Below are 25,084 nucleotides of genomic sequence, written 5' to 3'. Positions count from 1 at the left end.
ATTATTTACTTATTCTTAATTGGTTCAACAAGAGGGTATTCATAATGCATTCACAATAGTATACAATTGGAAAGTATTCATTAATTATTCTTAATTGGTTCAACAGGAGGGTATTCATAATGTGTTCACAATAGGGTACAATTGGAAAGTATTATTTACTTATTCTTAATTTGTTCAACAAGAGGGTATTCATAATGCATTCACAATAGTATACAATTGGAAAGTATTCATTAATTATTCTTAATTGGTTCAACAGGAGGGTATTCATAATGTGTTCACAATAGGGTACAATTGGAAAGTATTATTTACTTATTCTTAATTGGTTCAACAGGAGGGTATTCATAATGTATTCACAATAGGGTACAGTTGGAAAGTATTCTTTAATTATTCTTAATTGGTTCAACAGGAGGGTATTCATAATGTGTTCACAATAGGGTACAATTGGAAAGTATTATTTAATTATTCTTAATTGGTTCAACAGGAGGGTATTCATAATGTGTTCACAATAGGGTACAGTTGGAAAGTATTCTTTAATTATTCTTAATTGGTTCAACTGGAGGGTATTCATAATGTGTTCACAATAGGGTACAATTGGAAAGTATTATTTAATTATTCTTAATTGGTTCAACAGGAGGGTATTCATAATGTGTTCACAATAGGGTACAATTGGAAAGTATTATTTACTTATTCTTAATTGGTTCAACAGGAGGGTATTCATAATGCATTCACAATAGTATACAATTGGAAAGTATTCTTTACATATTCATAATTGGTACAACAGGAGGGTATTCATAATGTGTTCACAATAGGGTACAATTGGAAAGTATTCTTAATTGGTACAACTGGAAAGTATCCCTTATGCATTCACAAGGTGTACAGCTCAAGAAAATTCTTTATGATATCACGGTACCAATTGTTTTTCCATATACCTCAATGCTAATGTTTTGTGAAATAAATATACTTTCTATCCTACCTCAGCATGCATGTCATACACTGTAATAGAGAACAATGCAATTTGACAAGGAAAAAACCAGGTACTCCACTGCATTTAAGTGCATAACTCTGCTGGAACTAGACAGGGGTAAGAGTTAGCTAGTCACAACAGACTCAGTTTCAGCCAGGTGTACCACATTTTAAAAAAATCATAAAAAATACAAAATATGATCTAGATAGGAATTAACATAACCTCACATGTTGCCAAGAGGCTGAACTTTTTTTTAAGCCTAACAGAAAGTACAACTCTTACATAATACACCAATCACAGCTAGCATTGTTCTTTATTTATGAATGCAGTGTTCCCTGCAACTTAAGCTCCACCCACCTGGACTTGCACAATTGGTACCATTATACCTTATGTAGTCACAGTGGGTACAACTGGAGAGTATTTTTATGTATTCGAAATGGGTACAACTAGAAAGTATTCTTTTTGTATTCACAATGGGTACAGCTGGAGAATATTCTTTATGTATTCACAATGGGTACAACTGGAGAGTATTCTTTATGTATTCACAATGGGTACAACTGGAGAGTATTTTTTGTATTCGCAGTGGTTATAACTGGAAAGTATTCTTTATTTATTCACAATGGGTACAACTGGAGAGTATTTTTTGTATTTGCAATGGTTATAACTGGAAAGTATTCTTTATTTATTCACAATGGGTACAACTGGAGAGGATTTTTTGTATTTGCAATGGTTATAGCTGGAAAGTATCCTTCATGTGTTAGGTTGGGTTCATTTGGAGAGTATTAATTTGCAGCAAATGCAATTTGATAGTTTTCATATATTCAAAATGGGTGCAATTCTGTATTTGTTGTCATTTATTTAAATATGTACATTTTGAGAGCATTCATAATGGGTATAATGTGTATCCTTCCTTAGCTTACATTTATGTACATTTGATCAAGGTAAATACTTTTTCAGGTACTGGCCACTTTCCAAGAAGTCGGCGTCAACAATGTTCTCTATTTTCTTGTTTTTGGAGAGTCTTTATTAAATGGTAAAACATACATGCACACTCACATGCACACACACAAACACACACACACAAACGCACACATGTATACTATCTGAGACAATAAAATATGGCAAAATGATTCTGTTTTAATGTAAACAGAGGTATAATTAATTATAAGTAGAAAAAAATTATATTCAACCCTTAAAATATTGATTTGTGTCATTCAGTGATTTACTCAGGAATATTTATGAAATTTTGGATATATTTAAAGTTAAAAATTTTCCTCTCTAAATCTAAACAAATGTTGCTTCCTTTTTGTCAAAAATTACATATTCCAGGAAAGTATTTAAATATACAAAAAGGAACTAGGTTGAATAAGGGTCTTCTTTGGTCCTTTAACTTCATAAAAATTAAATAACATTATCCTGTTGTGTATCATGATACTCAAAGTAAAATATCGATATCTTTGCTGTGAATTTATTACCACATTTTATAAACAAAATTAGAAGATTAACGTAAATGTCGATGAAAAAAGCAACGTATTCACAATTGTGCACTTGTAAATAAAGTAAATCTTATTCCTTGATCAAAATAATTTGCCTTTATGGACCGCAATGGGAACACTTCTAGAAATATCTACTTCATAAGTACTTCTGTGGAGTGATACAACTTAAAAAGAGGACAATTGCTGGAAAGTAGCGGACAACTTGGCCACAACCGGAATTACGCTAGGGAAAATAGAAGCATGTCAAAGTATTATGATACGTTTGTGCAACGTTTTGCACAAGTATAGTATTAAATTTCTCCAGTAAATTTATATCATTGAGGGTGTGTGACGTCCACATGACATCACTTGTAAAGAAGGTACATGTATATGCACTGGCAGCTACTGAGTGTGTTCCGATTGTATGGACACATGTCCATAATCAGAGGTTACATATTGATGTAGACTATAGAAAATGGGTTTTAACATAATTTCATTGATAAACGCGGTCTTTATATGAATACACATCTAGGCAGGGGCATCACTAAGGGGGTGCAGACCGCACCAGGTGATACCATCAGAGGGGGTGACACCAAAATGCCTGTCTATAAAATTTTTGAACATTTGTTCATGGGGTGACACCATGAGTTATCACACTGAGTGACACCAACCCTAGTGACGCCACTGCATCTATGGCAGACTTGGCGACATCATATGTAGACCTTAGGTCAAAACAGGAACAACTTAAATATATTTACCTAATTTCAATATAATACAAAAGTTGCATGTGAGAATCTCCTGCTACTGTTTGTGTTTCAGTTCTCCCTATTTGTGTGCTGCATGAATACAGATGCATTAATTTGCATGTATTTTTCAGATGCCGTGACAGTGGTTCTATACAACATGATGAATACCTTCAATCTAATGCCTTACATCACAATTGACCAGGTATAATTTGTACTGTCTTAATTGCTTTTTGAAAGATGATACATACGGCTACATTTTGATTAGCTGACTGCCAATAGAGCTCACTCACCACAGTTGTCAATAGCTCTCTTGATTTCTGGTTCTTTTACTTTGGCAGCCATTTCTCACAGATAAAAAATGTTAAACATTGAACTATAAGATTGATAGAACACATGTGCTATATGCAGAAGTAATTAAACAGGTTCTAAATATATATATGAAGGATCTAAAAGATACATGAGTCTCTAATAAAACCTGAATCAGTAAAATAATAAAATAAAATAGAGAAAAACAGTCATACATATAATTATATTGTTATAAAAGATATACAATATATCAAATTAGAAAAAAATAGATACAATTTTATATAGTGCATTGGCATCAAGGCCATTAGGATACAAAGTAACTTATGAATCCATAAAGTTTCCTTTATGAGTCTATTCATGTTTTCATCAAAGATCTAAATTTAGCAAAATAAAAAACAGGATAGAAAAGTAAAGGTTGGCTTCCACCAGTGGTATTATTTTTAGGGAGCTACCATTATTATTATTATTATTATTATTAATGTACATTGAAGAGTCCCAGAATATTACCCTTTTTCTCACAGGACGTATATTTTGCAAAGTGGAAAAGTGTGTAGTTGGGTCGAAGATAGTTTTTCTCCCTTGTTGTTTCTATAATCAGATGGTTGACTAGCCTATATAGATATATAGTTCCTAATTATCTTTTGTCTGTAATTCTTGGAATCATCGTCCAGGAAAACAAAATGTTGAAATAGTCAATCATTGTTGCAAATAAAAAATAAAAATGCTTCTTACCACTGCTGATGATTGTTTTGCATATTGAAACCCAGAAACTTTATCTTTACATGTCATTCCGAAATCTATCTATCTATTGGTCTGTCTGTCTGTCTATCTGTCTGTCTATCTATCTATATTTCTGTCTGTCTGTCTGTCCATCTGTCTATTTATGTATCTATCTGTCTATCTATCTATGTATTATCTATCTATCTATGTATTATCTATCTATCTGTCTATCTGTCTGTCTATCTGTCTATCCATGTATCTGTCTATCTATGTATTATCTGTCTATCTATCTATCTATCTATCTATCTATCTATGTGTCTTTCTATCTATTTATCTATCTATCTATCTATCTATCTGTATTTTCAAGTAAATTATTTAAATAGCTGAAAACTTGGACAATTTCTTTTCCTTTTTGCAGGTAATACTGGGCATTGTGGCTTTCTTTGTGGTTAGTTTGGGTGGAATGACCATTGGCCTTATGTTTGGAATTCTGACTGCCATAATTACCAAGTACACTCAACATTGCAGAGGTAAATTTGTTACAGTAAGATTCATACTGAAGTATTTTCTCCTGAGAGTTATTTGGAAATTCTTTTCAATAATCAAGCAAAAACTGGAAAATACTGGTATCTTCCCCACTATCATTTTACTGTTGTATGGTTTGACCCTGTGTCTGGTGTGTGTCATATGGAATTCATTGTGGGTCAACATTTTCTGTATTGATCTTCTTAAATACTGTTACAGGCCAGTGGGGTTTCTTGTTAAAGCAGTGTCAACCCTATCGTGAATCCCTCTGGAAGTTGCACAGTTCCCATGGATTCCAAGGACTCCCATACAACTACTATTGTAAACTGGAAATACCAACACATCCAAATTATAAATAATTTTACTCTAATTAATACATGACCACAAACTCAAAACTTTCCGATTGGCTGTCAACCTCACAACTGCATGGTTTCTCCTCATTAAATTTCCATAATGTACTGCCGGTATTTCATGCTGTGAAAATATACAACTCAACCACCTAATGCAGGGAACTATTTTTACTATGCCACCTTATGCCAGTCAAATCATGGCTTTAAGCCTCATTTCACCTGTAATTCTACACCATATCAGCAATACACGGCACCTTCCGAGGACGGAACAGTCACACAATCAATTCACACAATTAGATTTTAATAGGAACTACTGAGCAACAGGAACACTCATGTGGCTATGACCTGATTTCACTAAAAGTGAACCATGACATCATGAAATCTCACTAAAAGCTCCCACTGTGTTGTTTGCCCCTAGTAACTGGCTAATTATTCGGTCTGAGGACTATCTCCCCAGCACTGACTTCCCATAATGAAACAAGTAATCACAAAAATCTAACAAAATCCTTAAATTGGAGAGCATAAAAAATAAAAGCACATCTTCCAAATTTATTACAAATCTTCTGGACTGCATTGAATCAAATGGTAGAAAGCAGTTTCACATAAAGCCATTTGAACGTCGATCGCTGTGACCGACGTTAATGACAACATAATTTTTTTTATAACTTCTATTTAAAGACATACAAACAAACAAAAACCACCATTACCACCCGGCAACAAAAACCACCACTACCACCCGGCAACAGAAACCCACCACTACCACCCAGCAACAAAACCACCACTACCACCCGGCAAAAAAAAACACCACTACCACCCGGCAACAAAAATCACCACTACCACCCAGCAAAAAAAACCCACCACTACCACCTGGCACAAAAAATCCACCACTACCACCTGGCAAAAAAACCCACCACTACCACCTGGCAAAAAAACCCACCACTACCACCCGACAAAAAGAACCACCACTACCACCCGGCACAAAAAAACACCACTACCACCTGGCAAAAAAACCCACCACTACCACCCGACAAAAAGAACCACCACTACCACCCGGCACAAAAAAACACCACTACCACCTGGCAAGAAAAACCACCACTACCACCCGGCAAAAAAACCCAACCACTACCACCTGGCAAAAAAACCCGCCACTACCACCTGGCAAAAAACCCCACCACTACCACCTGGCAAAAAAACCCACCACTACCACCCGGCACAAAACCCACCACTACCAGCCGGCAACAAAAACCACCATTACCACCCAGCAAAAAAAACCACTACTACCACCCAGCAAAAAAAACCACAACAAAGAGAAACAGAAACAAAATCACACCAAAAATTTAAAGCAAATTAGAGAGAAAGCAGCGTGGCTTGAAGGTATTTTGCTATATTTTATTTTGCAAAGTATGACAGCCATTACGAAATAAAAATTAAAAAAGCGATTAAAGATTTCATCTCACAAATTGCTCAACAGACTTGATCCAAGTAGGACATAAAACACCTGGTACAGAGGCCTTTCAAAAACTTTGCAAAAAAATACCAATCTGCAATAAAATATGGCAATATACTGACGCCGACCAGCCATTAAATATAGAATGCCATCACTAAACATCCCATGCATTTATGCTTTTACGTCAGGTATAACTGACAGAGAATACTAAAAAGAAATGCTCAATAGATTATATTTTTGTATATTGCCATATCATATATGGATTTGAGGGCACTTAGTTCAAATTCAACTTACTAATCTGCTTGTAGTTTTATAATTTAACATCTCCTATATAGATAAAAAAGCATCAAATGTTATACTTAAAGTATTACTTTTCCAGGCATATTCGAGGAAATCTTGAAAATTTATTAAAATTACCATATAATTTAGACAAGAGTAGGAGGTAATACAGTGTTGTCTGATGTGCTTTTGCATGGAAATAGTTGTATTGCATAGAGTACTTGTTGTGTTCATAAGTAAAGCAGTATGGCGTAGGTTACATGCATACAGAAATAAAATTGTGTAATTCAAAACTCGGCATAAAAAAGTCTTTTTAAATAAACAAGAACAAAATACATGAGCGCAACAGTGACATATGTCCCAATTCAGTGGATCAACGAAACATGTTACTGGTTTCTGCTCATATATGTGGGTACCCAACAAACCATGACCACTTAAGAATGAGTTGGAACAATCACACGTGCATGGTTTCTGCTCATTAAATGATGACATAATCAACAAAAACATATATGTACACAATAAATGATGAGGTCTATGTACATACTGAAAGATGACATGTATGTGCACAACATGTGATGACGTAAAACATGGACTCTTATAAACATACAAAGTAGTTAATCAGACACATAAGGAAATGACATTGAAAGTGATTTAAATAAATCTTTGAATGAATAAGTATTTTATTGTACTAGCAATGATGATTTGTGGTGCATTTTTCAAGGACATTTGAAGGAGATTGTGTTCTGAAACATTTTAACAATTTGGTTGAAAAAAATTAAAACCATGCATAATTATTAGACTTATGAAGTGACTCACTTGAGAAAGAGGACAAGCTAAGTACATAAACAATTATTTTAAAAAAATAAAAAGCAAACCCTCTAAATGTATTGAACAGCAGTGAAATTCAAATGGCAACATAAACCCTCTTTGAAATAATTCATGCGTAGTTTGGACAGAAAATAAATGAAATAACAATAAGGTGTTTGACAGGAAAGACCATTGAACATTGCACAAAAATAGGAACCAGGTGCCTAGAAGAGGCTCGTGCAGAAATTTACCTAAATAAATTAGCTGAAACATTTTTACAGTAAGAAATAGACGCTATGGATTTCTTTTATGATGTGGAATCGGTGTTAAATTCACCAAACATTTAGACACACACACACACACACACTATGGTAGTCATAATGACTAAAAGGATAAAATGTACTTTATGTTGGAATAAAGCTATATCGATGTCACTTTTTGACAATTATGCCAATATCGCGTATAGCTGATTATTAAAATTGCCGATACCGATTATGAGACCGATTATTTCAAGAAACTGCCTGTTCTACAGTTAGTAAAAGCACTAGCATTTGATTGACAAGTAAACCATGTCCTATTTTTGTTATAACTAACAATGCCTAAAATGGGTGCGGATTTATGTTAACAGTTCAGTTGTGGTCTCAAGCTACCATATATGTGATAACTATTTCCCACATTTTATATCCCACCTTATTTCTTATTGTTAACTCATATATGCAAATAAAACTCTTTACTAAATAGCATATTTATTATGAATTAGTTTTTTGGGGCACCTATGCTTTGTGATATGTTTCTTCATTCCTTCTTTTAATTTAATGATGGTAATCAATGCTTATATATACAGTACAATAATGCTAGGTCAAGTTTACTCATGTAAGTTTCATTGGTGAGAATGGAGATCATAATTTGCTTGTTGAGAAAAAATCCACAGCATTCAGTGATCATTCCTGGGATTTAGGAAGCAGTTCACTAACAAGCAAAGCATGTAAAGCGCTGCAAAAATAAATTTCTGAACTCCTGGATGACACAGATGTACTTTGTGAGGCTAGCCATAAAAAAGAGGAGGGGGGGGCATTTAATTCCTGAATGCGTGAAATTGACGGTCGCATTATATGTCACTTATCTTACATTGCAAAGTATGATTATAGGGTTTTAGTATTAAAATGTCATCTAAACAAAGTTTCTTACAAAACTATTATTTGGAAAATAATATACATAATGTAGATTTGCTTAATACCTGATGTTTCTATTAAAAGAAGAGAGACTGTAGGAAAGTAGATATTTTCCATTTGAGAATGCATTTATTTCAGGTAACAACAGTTAGACCTATGTACTAACGATGACGTGCAATGCAAAGACCATGATTTATTTTGTAATATTATGACTGCTTAAATAAAGTAAATAAAGTAAAAAATATCCCATCTTTTTCAATTTTCATTGCCTATTACATTAATAGTCTTGGAAAAATATTCACTACTTATTCTGGCGACATTTTTTTGAAAAATGGCAACGAAATATTGAGATTGGCGATTTTTTTTGGCAACAACTTTTTAAAAGCCAGGACCATCCCTGTAATGTGTATGCTGGAAGTTAAACAGCCACATGAGGCCTCATTGGCTGGTTGGCTGCCATGATTGGGATGAGTGCATGCATGGTATTGATAATTTATTGTGAGCAGACAATCAGCGATAGTTTACAGCAAGCGTGTTAAAAAGTATTTACTTTTAAGAATATACTGTCTTTCAATTAACCCCCAAATCAAATGTTTATTCCTTAATTTCCACTCTTTAATTCTGATTTAAAATTCGAGCCATGTCAAGATGAATGTTATGATTAAATTAATATTTTGGAAATTTGTTTACATTGGCACCGATTATTTCTGCCGATACCGATTATACAGATTGTTCCAATAATCGGCCCGATTATGAGTATGGCCGATTAATCAGTACAGCTTTATTCTTAATATACGTATACAAAATGTTTATACACAGAAAATATGGGTGGCCTAGATAGTTCTATTTCACCTGTATGAAGTAGTGGAGATCTATTGTTCTAACCTCTACATTGGCATCCACACCTGTCATTGCATAAACAATATATACAGCCTATTCACATCTCAACATTCTTTCTTGTACATCCTAGTCAACAGTTTAGACTGAGTTTCATAGCATCTAGCAAAAGGGTCTAAGAGGGCTAACTTTTGTCATAAATGTTCACTAGTAGTTTAAGGGCCCTGAGTGGCCGAGTGGTCTAAAGCGCTCTCCATTACGGATCACTGCCATCTCACCTCTGTCTGCGCCAGTTTGAGTCTCGGATTCAGCCAATGTGGGTATGTGAGAAAGCTTGCCAGTAGCTTCTCATGGGTCGGTGGTTCTTTTCGGGTCTTCCCGGGTTCTTCCTCCACCAATAATACTGGCCACCATGTATAGCCTATCGTGTGCTGAAAAATGGCATTAAACCCCACAACAACAACAACACTAGTAGTTTAGTTAATTTCTTTTTGTATAAATACCGTTGTGACTGAAATCATGAAACATTGCAAAGGGATGCATATTAACAAGTACTACACACTCATCACAAGAAGTTTATCACTGTGAGCTTTATCTTACATTTTATGACTTCGATCAAGTATTGCTTTTTACGTTTACAGGCTCAGTTCATGAAATAAGTAAATTAGATGAATATATGCATCTCTATTAATATTACATTCTTACAACAAAAGAAGGTCTCTGTGACCCACTTTCACTTTCTATCAACTTAGGCTAAAATCTGTGTTTAGCTCAAGACAAAATCTGTCTTCTGCATATTTATTGCTATACCTAGAAGCAGGAAACTCGATGTGTTTTGATGAGTACTACTTGCTCACCTCAAACGTTAGTCACCATGACCCAAATTCCAAGCTTCACTAAACTTGATTTTGTCTCAAGTTGGATGATTAGGTCTATAGGCATCTATGTTAGTAACATAACATTAGCATAAATGAAGGTCACTGTTACCTAGATTTCACATTTCACTGGCTATGGTTAAGTTTTTATGCAAAGCTCATGAGCAAATAGCTTGGTTCATTTTCAATCCTGCACACTTACTGACTTATCTGGAATCAAAATTAAAAGCTTGTTAAGGTGATGCAGCTTGATGAGTACTTTCACACTCATCACAAATTGACCCATAGTTGATGCTTCAGAAACTTTGGTTAACTGTTTTGTTTCAACTGCTCATGCTTGAATTGCTTCTCTGTTTGTACCACACTCGTACAGAAAAGGTCAATGTGATCTACATTTTACACTTCAGTGGCATAGTTAAAGTTTTTGTGTGTAGCTCATAGATGTTGAAATGAGATGTGCATGCTATCCTGTCTAAAATCATGAAACACGGTGAGAAGATTTTGATAAATACTTTCTCCCCATTTCAGTAGTAGATGATTATGATGCATGTATTACGCTTCACTGACTTTGGTTAGATTGTGTGTGGGGGACTGTTAATTTTTTGGGCTCTGTTCGTTCTTGAATCATGAAATTGGTGATTATATTCATCTCGCATAGCACTACACTCTTACAACAAAAGAAGTTCATCGTGACCTCTGTTTAATCTTATCCTGGTGTTGATTATGTTCTTGCATTTATCTCATGGCCATACAAGGTTTTAAGATGCTATATGCATGCCATCATACCTTGAATTTTGAAAGTTGGTAAGGGATTGCATCATAATAACTGCTACATCCTTATTGCAAAATGAGGTCTACGTAACCTATACTTCATGCTACAGTGTTTGTATCGAGATATTTTATTGTTCATAATAAAACTTGACATCTGGATATTCTCTGTTAGTACTATATTCTTATTACCAGAGGAGGTCACTGTGATCTAAATTTTAAGCTTTGTTAACATAGGTTAAGTATTCATGTTTAGTACAACACTACAAAGATTTGTTCATGATATTTACATTCTAGCCTACTCAGAAAGCCATTTCAGATCAGTACGGCTGGAAGCACAAATACTTATTTTATGTTCATTGCTAAACTTTTGATATTACTAAATACTATACTGGCTATATGATACATATTAAAATAGTTTATTTTGAACAGGTCAACACAGCACTGTACATGTAAATGATTATAGGAAATAGATGTATGAAATATTCATTTTTATTGTTAGGCATCAGTTGAAGCAGCTAATCAATTCAATTTTGATACACAAACTTGGCTTATAATAATGGCTGTCACTCCGAGGTAACTCAAACTTGGCTTATAATAATGGCTGACGCTCCAAGGTAACTCAAAGTCAAACTTGGCTTATAATAATGGCTGTCACTCCAAGGTAACTCAAAGTCAAACTTGGCTTATAATAATGGCTGTCACTCCAAGGTAACTCAAAATCAAACTTGGCTTATAATAATGGCTGTCACTCCAAGGTAACTCAAAGTCAGAGACTTTAAACCAGTAAAATCTGACTTTGGACAATGATAATAGCTTCTGCAGGAGATTTTTAAAAACATGATTTAAAAAAAAGAAAAAATAATTATATCTCTTGTTTGAAATTAACTTTTCATAGTACATCTACTTTAATATCATAGAAAACAGTGTGTTTTATTATTTTATGGCTTGTATGATCTGTAAAAGTGGGTATGAGATGTTGGTAGGTAGGTAGGTTGGCTGGTAGGTAGGTAGGTGTCTTCGTTTAGTGAAGTTGAGTATGCCATTAAACATTAGGTTCTAAAACTGTTAAGATTTTTATAAAAACAGCAAAAATAAATAGGAATGGGGCCAGCATTTCCTTGACATGATCTCTTTTTTCCGAATTTATTTTCTGCATGATAATGTCAACAATAGCTGTTGGAGACTACTAAAAACTTCACTGTCTATGTAATCATTCATTACATTCTGTTTTTTTTTTATGTTATTATTGTCATATCTCTCTATACAACATGATAACGGACAAGCAAGATGACTGGTTCACCGAATTATAATTTGACCTTTGGTATTTTCTCTCCATGTATGGAATGCAGAATACATCACTGGTCCAATAATGGCATGGTCTTGATTTCTTTTGGAAGATTGCCCAAAAGAATTTACTGTATTAGACAGGGTGTAACATCCCTTGATTGATTCCGTCATTTCGTGAAATAAACTTAGGATACAATTACTCATCATCCAGAACTATATTCTGTACTACTTTTGTTAACATGGAGCAACATGGAGGTGGAAGGAAACAAAGTCACAATGGGGGATACCCCTGCTTTTGCTGTCATAACATATCTGATGGACTCTGCCAGAGGCAAATCACCAAACACATCAATTTGATGTGTATTCCTACAACCACTTCTGAGGTTAAGTCACAATTTGACGGAAATGGCTGATTGTCTTAAACTTGAAGACTGTTGCATGATGCTGAGCCGTCATCATGAATAGTTGCCCTCATAAATGAGACAAATTTATTCACAATTTTATCTCAGAAACCGCTCATCAAAATTAAAGCAAATGTGACAGGCTGCATCATGGCTTAAACACTGTCCATTATTGTACTAAATATTCTTATCTGCTGTTAAATATGGAAGACGATAAACATAAAGCAAAAAACCTTGAATGTTTTCAAAACATATGCAGTCAACAGAATTGGAAGAAATTCCACATTCAACATCGTAGTAACCTCTTTTTATTGCCCAACTGCTTTTTTGTATTTGACTGTTATACACTTGGCCCCCCTTTTTCCACAACAGAATGGTTCAGAAAACCGATATGATAAACTAGCTGTGGGTTTAGCTTATGTACCGTGAAGCGTATCTTTTCAGCCCACATTTTGCAAACAAATCGGACCAAAATAATGAAAAACTGCTGGACTGGCTCTTCATCCCTTCTCACCAAAACTTTATTCTAATTTCATATGACCAAGAAAGCTACAAATGCTAGACTCAGTCATGTTATACAAATGATTCTTCTATATAAAAAAATGGACACTACCACATACTCGGTTATCGATCTGGGAAAAATATTTAAATAGGTCACGTAATGTTTGATCATCATACAGCTTGAAAGTTAAATCAAATAAATACTGGCATCATGCTCTCTCTGAGATAATTTTGATTTATTATGTGACTACCTTGTTATTTAGTTTAGTACACGACTACTGTGTTATTCAGTTTAATACATGGCTACAGTGTGTTATTCACTTTAATACATGACTACTGTATCAAACACAAAATTTGTTCTCTGTGCTACGTTTCACTGTTGGACTCTAGTCCAACATACCTATCTGACCTCACCCATGTGTACACACCAGCAAGGTACTTATGCTCCTCTTGTGACAAACGTATGCTCATTATTCCCACTATGAAAACAAAGTCATATGGACAGCGTTCTTTTGCATACCAGGGCCTAGCAATGTGGAATGACTTGCCCACTGAACTTAGACACAGTGATCACATTCAAGAGTGCTCTCAAAACTCATTTATTTCGACTGCAAGAACAAACTTAAAGACCTAATAATGTTTCCTACCTTAAATATTCTAAGCATCTTTTTTAATGTTTTCTAATTTCATGGTGTTTGTTTTTGTAATCATATTATATGTTTTTTATCTTATAGGTGTTGTCTAATGTTGTAAAGTGCTTAGAGCTTCTAAAGATTAGGCGCTATACAAAGTCCTCATTATTATTATTATTACTGTTATCTAGTTCAATAGTCATGACTACTGTGTTAATCAGTTTTATGCAGGACTACTGTTTGTTTTAGTTTAATACATGAATACTGTGTTATTTAGTTTGATACATGACAACTGTGTTATTCGGTTTAATACTTGACTACTGTGGTATTCAGTTTAACAATGACTACGTTGTTATTCAGTTTAATACATGACTATTGTGTTAATCAGCTTAATACATGACTACTGTTATTTAGTTTAATACATGACTACTGTGATATTTAGTTTAAAACAAGACTACTGTTTTATTTGTTTTAATACATGACTAGTGTATTTTTCAGGTTAATATGACCATATCTGTGCAATAGGTATAAGAACACCTCGTACTGTCATAAATTATGTCACAATCATTAAACCTTTTTAGAAAGCATACACGAGAAAGTATCCAATAAATAGAAAACCGCATTTGTATTTGGTTCTGAGTCAGATGAAAAAACTCGTTTCATATAAGTAAGTCTCGGCCAGGCAAACTCAGCATATCCTTATACCATATCCAAGTCATTTTTTCCCCATCAACTCAAAACAAAACACATTGTAATTTTGCTTATATCTCAACCAATCTCAAACAGACATTCACGTCATATATAGTATTATTGATTAACGTTTTAAATCTCAATGTATCGATTATTGTAATTGACTGTGAACAGTGGAAGCTCTGTGACTTATAAATACATGTATTGGTAGAATGAAACAAGTATTAATGTAGCAATTTGTCCACCAATATAAGCGGAATAGATGAGAAATCTGTATTGAACTACTTGGAAAGTAAAAAGGTTAATAAGTTTTTTTGTTGTTTTTGTCTTTTTATTTTGCAGTGGTGGAACCGCTGGCTGTATTTACTATTGCCTACATCTCCTACCTCTCAGCAGAGATGTTTCATTTCTCAGGGATTATAAGGTTTTACTCCTTTTCACTTTTATCTCGACCTGTAGTCTTTGAGAGAGAGAGAGAAAGAGAGAGAGAGACAGAGAGAGAGAGAGAGAGAGAGAGAGAGAGAGAGAGAGAGAGAGAGAGTACTTTTTTAGATATGTTTTGATACAGCATCATTGTTAGATTGTTAGTCTACAGTACGGAAATGTGTGATTTTCATCAATGAAGATTATTACTATTTCTACTGATAATAATAATAATAATAATAATAATAATATTATTACTAATAACGAAAAATGCTAATATAAGGATACATATTTTAGACATTTAGTGAAAGCGGAGATATCATTGAATGTAAAAAATAACAATAATAAAGTTTAATAGAGTAAAATTTTGCATGACTGTGATAGTTCTATACTCTTCCACTGACACCTATTCATTTCATTTTCAGTATTATAGCATGTGGACTAACACAGGCACAATATGCATTTCACAATATATCAAGGAAATCGTACACCACAGTAAAGTACTTCAGCAAGATGCAAAGGTATCAAGTCTCCTTAAACAAATTGTCTACTTTTTAATAATACTTTTTAGCGATATCTGACCATTATACACTAACTGTGATAGTTTTGAGGTACATTTTCAAATATTGATCAAATGCATAAGAATGAAAATTATTCAAAAGGAAATTTAGAAAAAAATTAAGCAAAATAGCAAATAAAAACTTGAACAGTGAAAAAATGAAATTATTTTAAGTGTTTACTTTTCCTTATTTCCACGTTAGCAGGAAGCGAAACATAGTCACTTTTCCATCGTCGTTGGCATTGTCAAAAGATTGTCAGGGTTTTGGTTAAAATTTTGCTTTGCATTATACTTCTTAAAATTACTTGATGCATTTTCTTGACACTTTGCATGAATCATTATGATGACAACTCATTCTACAGTATGCTTGCTAGCCCACCCATTATACGTTGTGGTCAAGGTCACAGTTACAGAAGATTTGCGTTATGTTTTTTTTTCCTTTTCATTTCTTGATATTTCCAAAATACCTTCATTGATTTTCTTCATATCTTGGACGAGCCATTATGAAGTTAAGACAACTCATTCAGTGACACACATATTGTTATTTTTTACATTGTGGTCAATGTCACAGCCTTACAAATATGCATCAAGACTTTGGTTAAAGCTTTATCTTTGCTTATATTTCCTTAATAATCAGTGGAGTTAATGGGATGAATCATTATGACGCAAAGACAATTTATTGCAAGATATGCTCCACCTTTTGGCCTTGGAACCAAGGTCAGACGTTTTACATCAATGCTTTTGATCATGGACTCTGCATGCAGGCCCTTGCCTTTTTGGTATTGGATATATACATGTGTGTGTATATATATATATATATATATATATATATATATACATGTACCTGCATTGTAGGGAAGTTATAATATTACCATCTGTACATGTAATGTCATAGCCAATTTGTTTACTTATGGGTTTCATTTGATGATGATGATGACAACAACAGCAATACTACTACTTCTACTACTATTACTACTACTACTAATAATAATAACAGCAATAATAATAATAGCATACCATATATGTACACATACTTTATCAACTGTTATTTCTAGTTCTACCAGTGAATGTATCATTTTTATGTTCCTGGGATTCGAACTGTACCAAGAAGATTTGTTTACGTCAGCAAAATGGCATGCAGGATTTATCATCTGGGCAGTGGTTCTCTGTTTTGTTTCCAGATTTATCGGTAGGTAACGCTGATTGATGGATAGTTGTATTTATTCAGTGTGCATTAAGGATCAGTATAGTTTTTATATAAGAACCAACTACAAATGGTGTTAAGTTCTGTTAAGAAGAGATCCTTAGTATTGTTTTTATTGTTGTTGTTATTATTTATGAGGATGATGATGACGATGATGATGAAAAACAAACTGGTGAATCATGTATAAATAACCAGACTGCTACTGCTTGTGGCATTATTTCCTTTTTTTCTCTATATTCTAATTTGTTGGGGCTTTATTTGTTTATTTATTTATTTGCAGGGGTATTCAATTGTATTTTTTAGTCACATAATTTTATGTTACCACTACCTTGTTTTGTTGCATTAGTTTCCTTTGGTTCTTACTTAAAATAACCAATACTTTCCTTTAAATCGTAAGGTTTGTAAAGGTTAAAATGTCTTACATAAGGTTCATTTAAAGAGCAATTGAGAAATTGTAAAGAAATCACTATTACAAATTCAAAATACAAGTGATACAAGCCAGACTTATCTCACAGACATGTTTCTAGCAATGTAGATCAAAGTTATTTTGATCTTTTCCAGTTGTGTTTCTCTTGACCCTTTGCATCAACCATTCCAGTCGTCTGAGAAAGATAGATGTGGAAGAGCAATTCATTATGGTAAGAATAGCAAGCAGATGACTTCTTCAATATCCCATTTAACTAAAAGTATTCTTGGAATGTTGCATCCAATCTGTATCAGTATATAATCAATACAATTGCAAAATTCTTACGTCATAAAAGTGTTACATGCAGTCATGCCTACCGTAATGCAGTGGGAAGGCATGAGTAGTGCATGGGGATGATATAACGACAATGGGAAAAGACATTTCAGACCCCCCAAAACAATATAGTGACAAGACTTTTCAGATCACCCTGGGACGATATAGCAGCAAGGGGTATTGAACATGGGGTATATTGGGACTGTATAGCGACAAGGGAAAGTGGAGTTGTTGTATTGGGATAATAGGAATGGAACAGTTGAAGTGATAGCACTGTACTGGATATTGGGAACAATGTAGCGAGGGGCTGACCTGAATACGTGCTACTCTATGGTTGTTGTTGTTGTTGTTCTAGGGTTTAACACCATTTTTCAGCACAAGATAGGCTACTCTATGGAGAGACAAATACAGGAGAGATATAGGCATGTACATATATAACAAATACAGCACATAGACATAGATTGATACCATAGGGCAAATGAGAATATATAAGGAAAAACACCCTCAGAATGTATAGGGACAAGAGGAATTTAACATGGGGAAATTTAAAAAGGGTGGGACTATAGCGGAACAAGGGAAAGTTTAACATAGGCTGGGACTGTCTAGGGACAATGGGGAAATTGGATAGGGCCTGTCTAGGGACCAGAATGGACCACATACAGCAGCGACAGAGACAGACATATACTAATACAAGTCCGAAATTTATATATAAAGCATTACCTAGACATGAAATTATGTTGGCGTTGTTCATAAATTTGCATAATTGTAATTATGTTACAAATAGCCATAATCAAGGAAAAGACCAATGCCAAAATGGATGTGACTAAAAGTGACGCTAAAATGATAAAATTGTCCCAGAATTTAAAGGAGACTAAACATATCCCCGTACATTAGATTACATTGGTATAGACTAAAATGGATAAACCTGGTAAATATTTATAGTTGCAACTTGTGTGACAATCGTGGATAAACACCCATGTATCTACTTATAGCTATGACCTGTTGAAATTCCCATGAAATCCCACTATCTATTTATAGCTACAATTTGTGGGAAATTCCTTTGGAAAACCCACTATCTATTTCTAGCATCAACTTGTGTGACGTTCCTGTTTAAACACTTTAGTATCTATTTATAGCTACAAGCTGTGTAAAAACCCAAGTCTATATTTATAGTCTCAAAATTTCCAGCTTCAGTGATGTCGCTATACTGAACACTAGGGAATAATGGCCACAGTGTTGCAAGTGGCTGCCCTGAATATGAGCAACTGTAGGTAGACAACATATATACATACAACATTTAATGACAAATAATGCACTTACCAGCCAGAAGGAATCATTTGTTCGTCAACTTATTAATCCATAAGCAAATTTCACTGTAGTACTTGCCATATTTCCAAGACAGAAGAACAGATTTTCAAAGAATCTGTGACTTGAAAGTTTAGAACATAGTTATCCACTAGTGTCTGTATTTGGAGGGTCTTTTATACATGGGGTAATGTTACAATCAATATTAAGGACAACACGAGTATGTCATAAACAGTTTCACGTCTTCTAAAGAAAAGGACAGCTATATATGATAGTGACACAGATCACTAATCACCCATGAATAATCGAGTGCAACATGTTACTCTGCATTACAGCTTGTACTAAGTATAATAATAATAATAATGAGGACTTTTTAAAGCGCCTAATCTTTAAAAGCTCAAAGCGCTTTACAACATTAGACAGCACCTATAAGATAAAAAACATATAATAATATTATTACAAAAACAAACACCATGAAATTAGAAAAACATTTTTTTTTTAAATTAAAAAAAAGAAGTATAACTACAGTATCGTTTCATTATTTACAGTATAACTTTTCAAAATTGGAACTGATGAAAATGAAACAGTTTCTTGTAACAAATATTAATTATTGTCAATTTCATATAACATCCATATAGTAAATGTGACAATACCTCATTACTCTGCGACATTTTATGTTGTTATTTTTCTTTGCTCATGCATATAAACTGTGTACTTTGGTTGCAATGGTCACACCACAGCCCTCATTAACATATTTGTATTAATGAGCTGCATGTAAACATTTGCACATGAACTGTATTACACTAGTGAAGAGGTCTTTTTACTTTAAAGGAAAATATTGGGTGAGAAAAATAATCTATTGGGGTTTGGACCAAGACAAGGATATCCCAGTTGCAGGGTTAAATTATATGTCTCCCCACAAGGCTTGCCACAACATAGATTATATATATGTCTTTCTCACCCATGCAACAGAGAAATCTAGCTGTTTTGCTAGCCTTACTGTTCTTATCTCAGTCTAGTCATCTCAGACCAGTTGTCTCAGTCAAGGTGTCCATGCGCTCAGAACTACTTTAAAAAAAAAGAAATCCTTGTTGTCTTCTGCTGTGCCTGACATAGTTGTTCTAAAATCAAACAAAAACAACAACAACAAGTATATTACAAAAACATAGTAACCTAAGGTAATCCATCTTTGAGAACACACCATACAAAAACATTTCAGGAGAGACAAAGCCACACCCGCATACGATTTCAAGCTTTTTGGTATTATGCTAGTTTGTTCTACACAGCATGGTCAATTTTATCCTATATGCAGGCCTAGCTCAGTACATTTTCAGGTCAGCGTCATTAAACGTATCTAAAGCTACGTACCTAGTTTTAAATACTTTGTGTGAAACAAATTATATACTGTTAGCTACATTTAATGATGCTGACCTGAAAAATTACTGCTACAGATAGGATAAAATTCTCAATGCTGTGTGAAATGAACTATGACAGAAAACACTGATTCATCTACATAGACTATTGACCTATACACTTCATAGCCTCCCAACTCTCTTAACAACTACAGAAAACTTAGTAACAGCCAGAAATGTGTTATGTCAAACATGCTTTATTCTAATTTTGTTAAGCATCTCCATTGTGCCCCAGTTGAATAAAAAATATACTTATAATATTTAATGACAAATAATGCACTTACCACCAGAAGGAATCATTTATCCATCAACACATTAATCCATAAGCAAATTTCACGGTAGCACTTGCCATATTTCCAAGACAGAAAAATACATTTTCAAAGAATCTGTGATCTTGAAAGTTTAGCACATGGTTATCCACTAGGGTCCATATTTGGAGGGTCTTTTATACACGTTGGTTATTTTACAATCGATATTAAGGACACAAACAGTTTCATCACCTCCAAAGAAAAGCAGAGGTATATACAATAGTGTCACAGATCACCAATTACCCTTGAATAACCCAAGCACGGACACTCAAGCTACATGTAACTTTTCATTATAATAATAGCCTATACACTACAACAGATGTGTGGACCCAGTATCATTTCATTATTTTCATTATAATTTTCCAAATTGGAACTGATGAAAATGAAACATTTTCTTGTAGTAAATATTAACTATATTATTGTTCATTTCATATAACATCCATATATTAAATGTGATAATACCTCAATACTGTGTAATGTTTTATGTTGTTATTTTTTTTGGCTCATGCATAAAAGCTGTGTACTTCGGATGACAATGTCACGCCACAGTCCTCATTAACATATTTGTATTAATGAACCACATGTAAATATTGCACAACTGAGAAGATGTTTTTTACTTTAAAGGAAATTATTGGGTGAGAAAAAGAATATACGTTGGGGTTTGGACTGAGACAAGGAAATCCCAGTTGCTGGGTTACATTATATGTCCCCCACCCCTCGGCAAGCCTCATGAGGAGACAAATAATGTAACCCCTTGACTGGGATTTCCTTGTCTCAGTCCAAATCCCAACATAGATTCTATATGTCTTGCCCATGCACACACATGGCTACATATTTGGTCTAGTCTACACATTGGCACACTAACTCAGAACTGCCACAGCTCCTTTAAATAAGAAACTTTTTCATATGTATGTGTGTATGTATAAATGACAAAACACAACACAAAACTTATGTCATACTAGTATTAGTTGTTTGGACCTTTATGTTCATTTTTATCCTTAGGGTTATGGTGGACTCCGGGGTGCTGTAGCTTTTTCTCTAGTGGACCTTCTGGATGTGAAGGATGTGGAGAGGAAAGGACTATTTCTCACTACTACTCTTGTGCTCATCTTTTTCACAGTGTTCGTACAGGTAAATTCAAAAGCCCCTAATAGGCACAAGATGGCTGTCCTTGAGAAATGTGATGATATAAAAATCCTGTTTGGTGTGTATGTTTGTATTGTATGAAATTGGTTTAAAAAAAACAAGTTAATAAATCCATTGTCAATTACGTCTTGTAATCCAATGACTGTTAGCATAATCAAAGATCATCCATTGATAAACCAAACCTAATTCCAAATGCTAATGGATTGATTTGTAAAACATATGTATGTTGAAGTGTTTCTGTATATATCTGTGCATGTGTTTGAGAGGGAGAGAGAGATATAGAGGGGGTTGGGTAAAAGGTACAATTTGTTGATGATAAACTTATGTGAACCATGAATGACACAGATCTAAACAAAAAGTGCATCTGTATTTGAAGTCAAGAAGTCAGCTTCCAACCTGAGGTTTATATTATTCAACCCTCAACACGGTGTCATTGTGGAAAAAAATGAAATTCTATTTTTCTTCACAGGGGATTAGCATTAAGCCACTAGTCAAGTTTCTGAGGGTCAAGATGCAGGAAAAACAAAAGTCTACCATCAGTGAGGAGATTCATCGTCATGTACGTGTATTGAGTGTATTAATAGGCTTTACACTGGCTATCAATATTTTCTTCAGTTTGTGGGGCTGATATTGGTCCCTTGATTAGCAGGCAATCTATATATATTTTTTACGATCGGTTTAATATGTAATACATAATTAACTGTATGAAATGAGATAAAAATGCGCATGGATTTTGACTTAATATTGTCTTAACTCCAAACCCTTCTTTCTTATGTTGTCTTTCATAATCCTAATTTTAATTCCAAATACAGTGCACTGATTTGTAAATATTTTGGAACTTAGAACTTGAGTGTGTGCTTCGTTTTCAAAACTTGTAGGGAATATCCATTAATATCAAAAAGATTTTGGAAACAAGACGGCCGCTATCGCTTAACTGGCTTGAAGCAGCTGTTCCGATTTTTTAGTGCCATTTTCATGATATTTGTACTTGTTGCCTGTCTTCATCTACATTATTGTGTTCATTATGTATTGGCTGTTCAATTCGTATGTGTTTCTTCATCACCTTGTTTTGGAAATGAGAACAATAAGACTTTTTCTCAGCTGTCTTGCTCCACTATTTTTGAACAAACCACCATCATGTGATACTCGCCAGTCAACCCGTTGATGCTATGATGGACCCTCATTAATTGCTTTAAATGATCACTCCTTGGCTCTCCACACTACATTGTGCTCTAGACTAAATGAACCGGGACTACATTCATCATTACCTAAATGTAAATAGAAGTGAAAAAAGAAACGTTGTTTCAAAGCTGGCTGGCATAGAACAAGAAGAAGAATTCCAGTTATCTTCCTTTTTTCAGCTCAGCAATTTAAAAAAAATTTGACCGTTAATTTAGATAACCTAATTAAAATCCCAATTAATTCGTCAACCTTTGTGTCAACTATCCAAGAGATACCTCTGTGTATTGCATTATTCAATGCCCAGTCAGTAGGACCACCGGAAAAGTGCACAGAAATAGTTAATTTTATCAACGACCAGAATATTGACGTCTTCTTCCTGATAGAAGCATGGCTAAAACCGTCGGGCGATGAGCCCAAGTGTGCGGATCTAACACCTACTGGTTACTCCATCAAGTCGATCCCCTGTAACTCTCGCGGAGGTGGAATTGCTGTCATCACAAGGAACTCTATGATCAAATGCCTTAACCACACCACAACATTCAATTTCGACCACACATCATTTGAACTAGTCCAAACTACACACACTGGAGCAAAGTCAGTCCATTTTTTCTGCCTATACCGCCCTCCTCCTTCACAGACCTGATGATAACATTCTACGGTCCTCCCTGGTATCCCATGACCTTGCATCCGATCACCTCTGCATTATATGCCATCTTGATGTATCAGTCCCTGACCCTCCACCTTTATCTGCTACTGAGAGAAATTTCCATGTGATAAATAGAACCAAACTAATGCACGACATCCAAGCAAACCTAACAACTTGCTTACCTCCTACAGCAGAACAACTCAGTAACTCAACCTGCATTCATTGCTCGACAAACATGCCCCAGCTACCAAGTGCAGAGTATCAAATCAAAAGTGTTCTCCATGGTATAGCAGTGTTAGGGATCAGCTTCGCTCTGCTAAAAGAGACCGTCGTAAAGCTGAGAGGCTTTGGCTATCCACCAGACTCACTATTCATAAGCAGATCTATGAAGCCGCTAAGAAGAATGTCACAAATATAGTCCATGCAGCGAAATCAGCCCACTACACTACTAAGATCATGGAAAGTTCCAACTGCAAGGAGCTCTTCGAGATTACTAACAAACTAATTTCAAGGAACAAATCTACACCACTTCCAACTACCTTTTCTCCAGTCAACCTTCCGGACATGTTTGCAAATTTCTTCTGTGACAAAGTACAAACCATTAGAGATAAGCTTGACACCACAATTTCAACTGACTCATCGTCACCATACAGTTGGGACACAGAATTTGAGCAGCAACCATTAGCAGCATTTGAACCTGTCTCTATGGATTTCGTATGTACAATCCTGATAAAGAGTGCACCAAAGTCATGTGAACTTGATCCAATTCCAAATTCACTGCTGCTTGAATGCTTAGTTCCAGTATTGCCTTCTCTAACTGATGTTATTAATACCGCTCTCTCATCCGGGGAATTCCCATCATTTTTCAAAACTGCCATTGTAAAGCCTTTGCTGAAGAAACCAACACTAGACCATAATGATTTAAAGAACTGCCACCCAGTTTCTAATCTCCCATTCATATCAAAAATCTTAGAAAAGGTTGTCCTATCCCAGCTTGTATCTCATCTGAATTCAGACAATCTTTTTAGCAATGTACAATCTGCATATCGCCCTTGCCACAGTACTGAAACTACTCTTCTAAAAGTAGTTAATGACATTCTCTCTGCGTTGGATAGTGGAAAGATTACAGTCCTCACCCTCCTTGATTTGTCAGCAGCATTTGACACAATAGACCATGATATATTACTTCACCATCTCCAGCATGTATTTGGCATTCATGATACAGCCTTACTGTGGTTCAAGTCCTGCTTGGTCAACAGGACACAAATTATATCTGCAAATGGAATACACTCCAGCCCAGTTGATCTATGTTGTGGTGTTGCACAGGGGTTTGTTCTTGAACCTGTTCTCTTCATTCTATACACTCAGTCGCTCT

General features: G+C 34.7%; 1 protein-coding gene across 4 annotated transcripts in view; it reads left to right on the top strand.

Moving 5' to 3' along the window:
• Nucleotides 1-25,084, top strand: part of LOC149800076 (Na(+)/H(+) exchanger protein 7-like) — a 248,772-nt gene that overhangs the window by 189,345 nt on the left and 34,343 nt on the right. For all 4 annotated transcript variants that reach the window (XM_089959633.1, XM_089959634.1, XM_089959635.1 and 1 more), the window contains 9 exons: nucleotides 1,922-1,997; nucleotides 3,317-3,387; nucleotides 4,630-4,741; nucleotides 15,128-15,209; nucleotides 15,634-15,729; nucleotides 16,823-16,956; nucleotides 17,533-17,609; nucleotides 21,738-21,866; nucleotides 22,351-22,440. In XM_089959633.1, coding sequence (XP_089815759.1) covers nucleotides 1,922-1,997; nucleotides 3,317-3,387; nucleotides 4,630-4,741; nucleotides 15,128-15,209; nucleotides 15,634-15,729; nucleotides 16,823-16,956; nucleotides 17,533-17,609; nucleotides 21,738-21,866; nucleotides 22,351-22,440 — 867 coding nt within the window. The remainder of the gene's footprint in view (nucleotides 1-1,921; nucleotides 1,998-3,316; nucleotides 3,388-4,629; nucleotides 4,742-15,127; nucleotides 15,210-15,633; nucleotides 15,730-16,822; nucleotides 16,957-17,532; nucleotides 17,610-21,737; nucleotides 21,867-22,350; nucleotides 22,441-25,084) is intronic.

This window comes from Sinohyriopsis cumingii, chromosome 5, assembly GCF_028554795.1.
Source record: "Sinohyriopsis cumingii isolate HCF-2022 chromosome 5, ASM2855479v2, whole genome shotgun sequence".
Classification (NCBI taxonomy): Eukaryota; Metazoa; Mollusca; class Bivalvia; order Unionida; family Unionidae; genus Sinohyriopsis; species Sinohyriopsis cumingii.
This window is presented reverse-complemented; position numbering and strand designations above follow the sequence as displayed.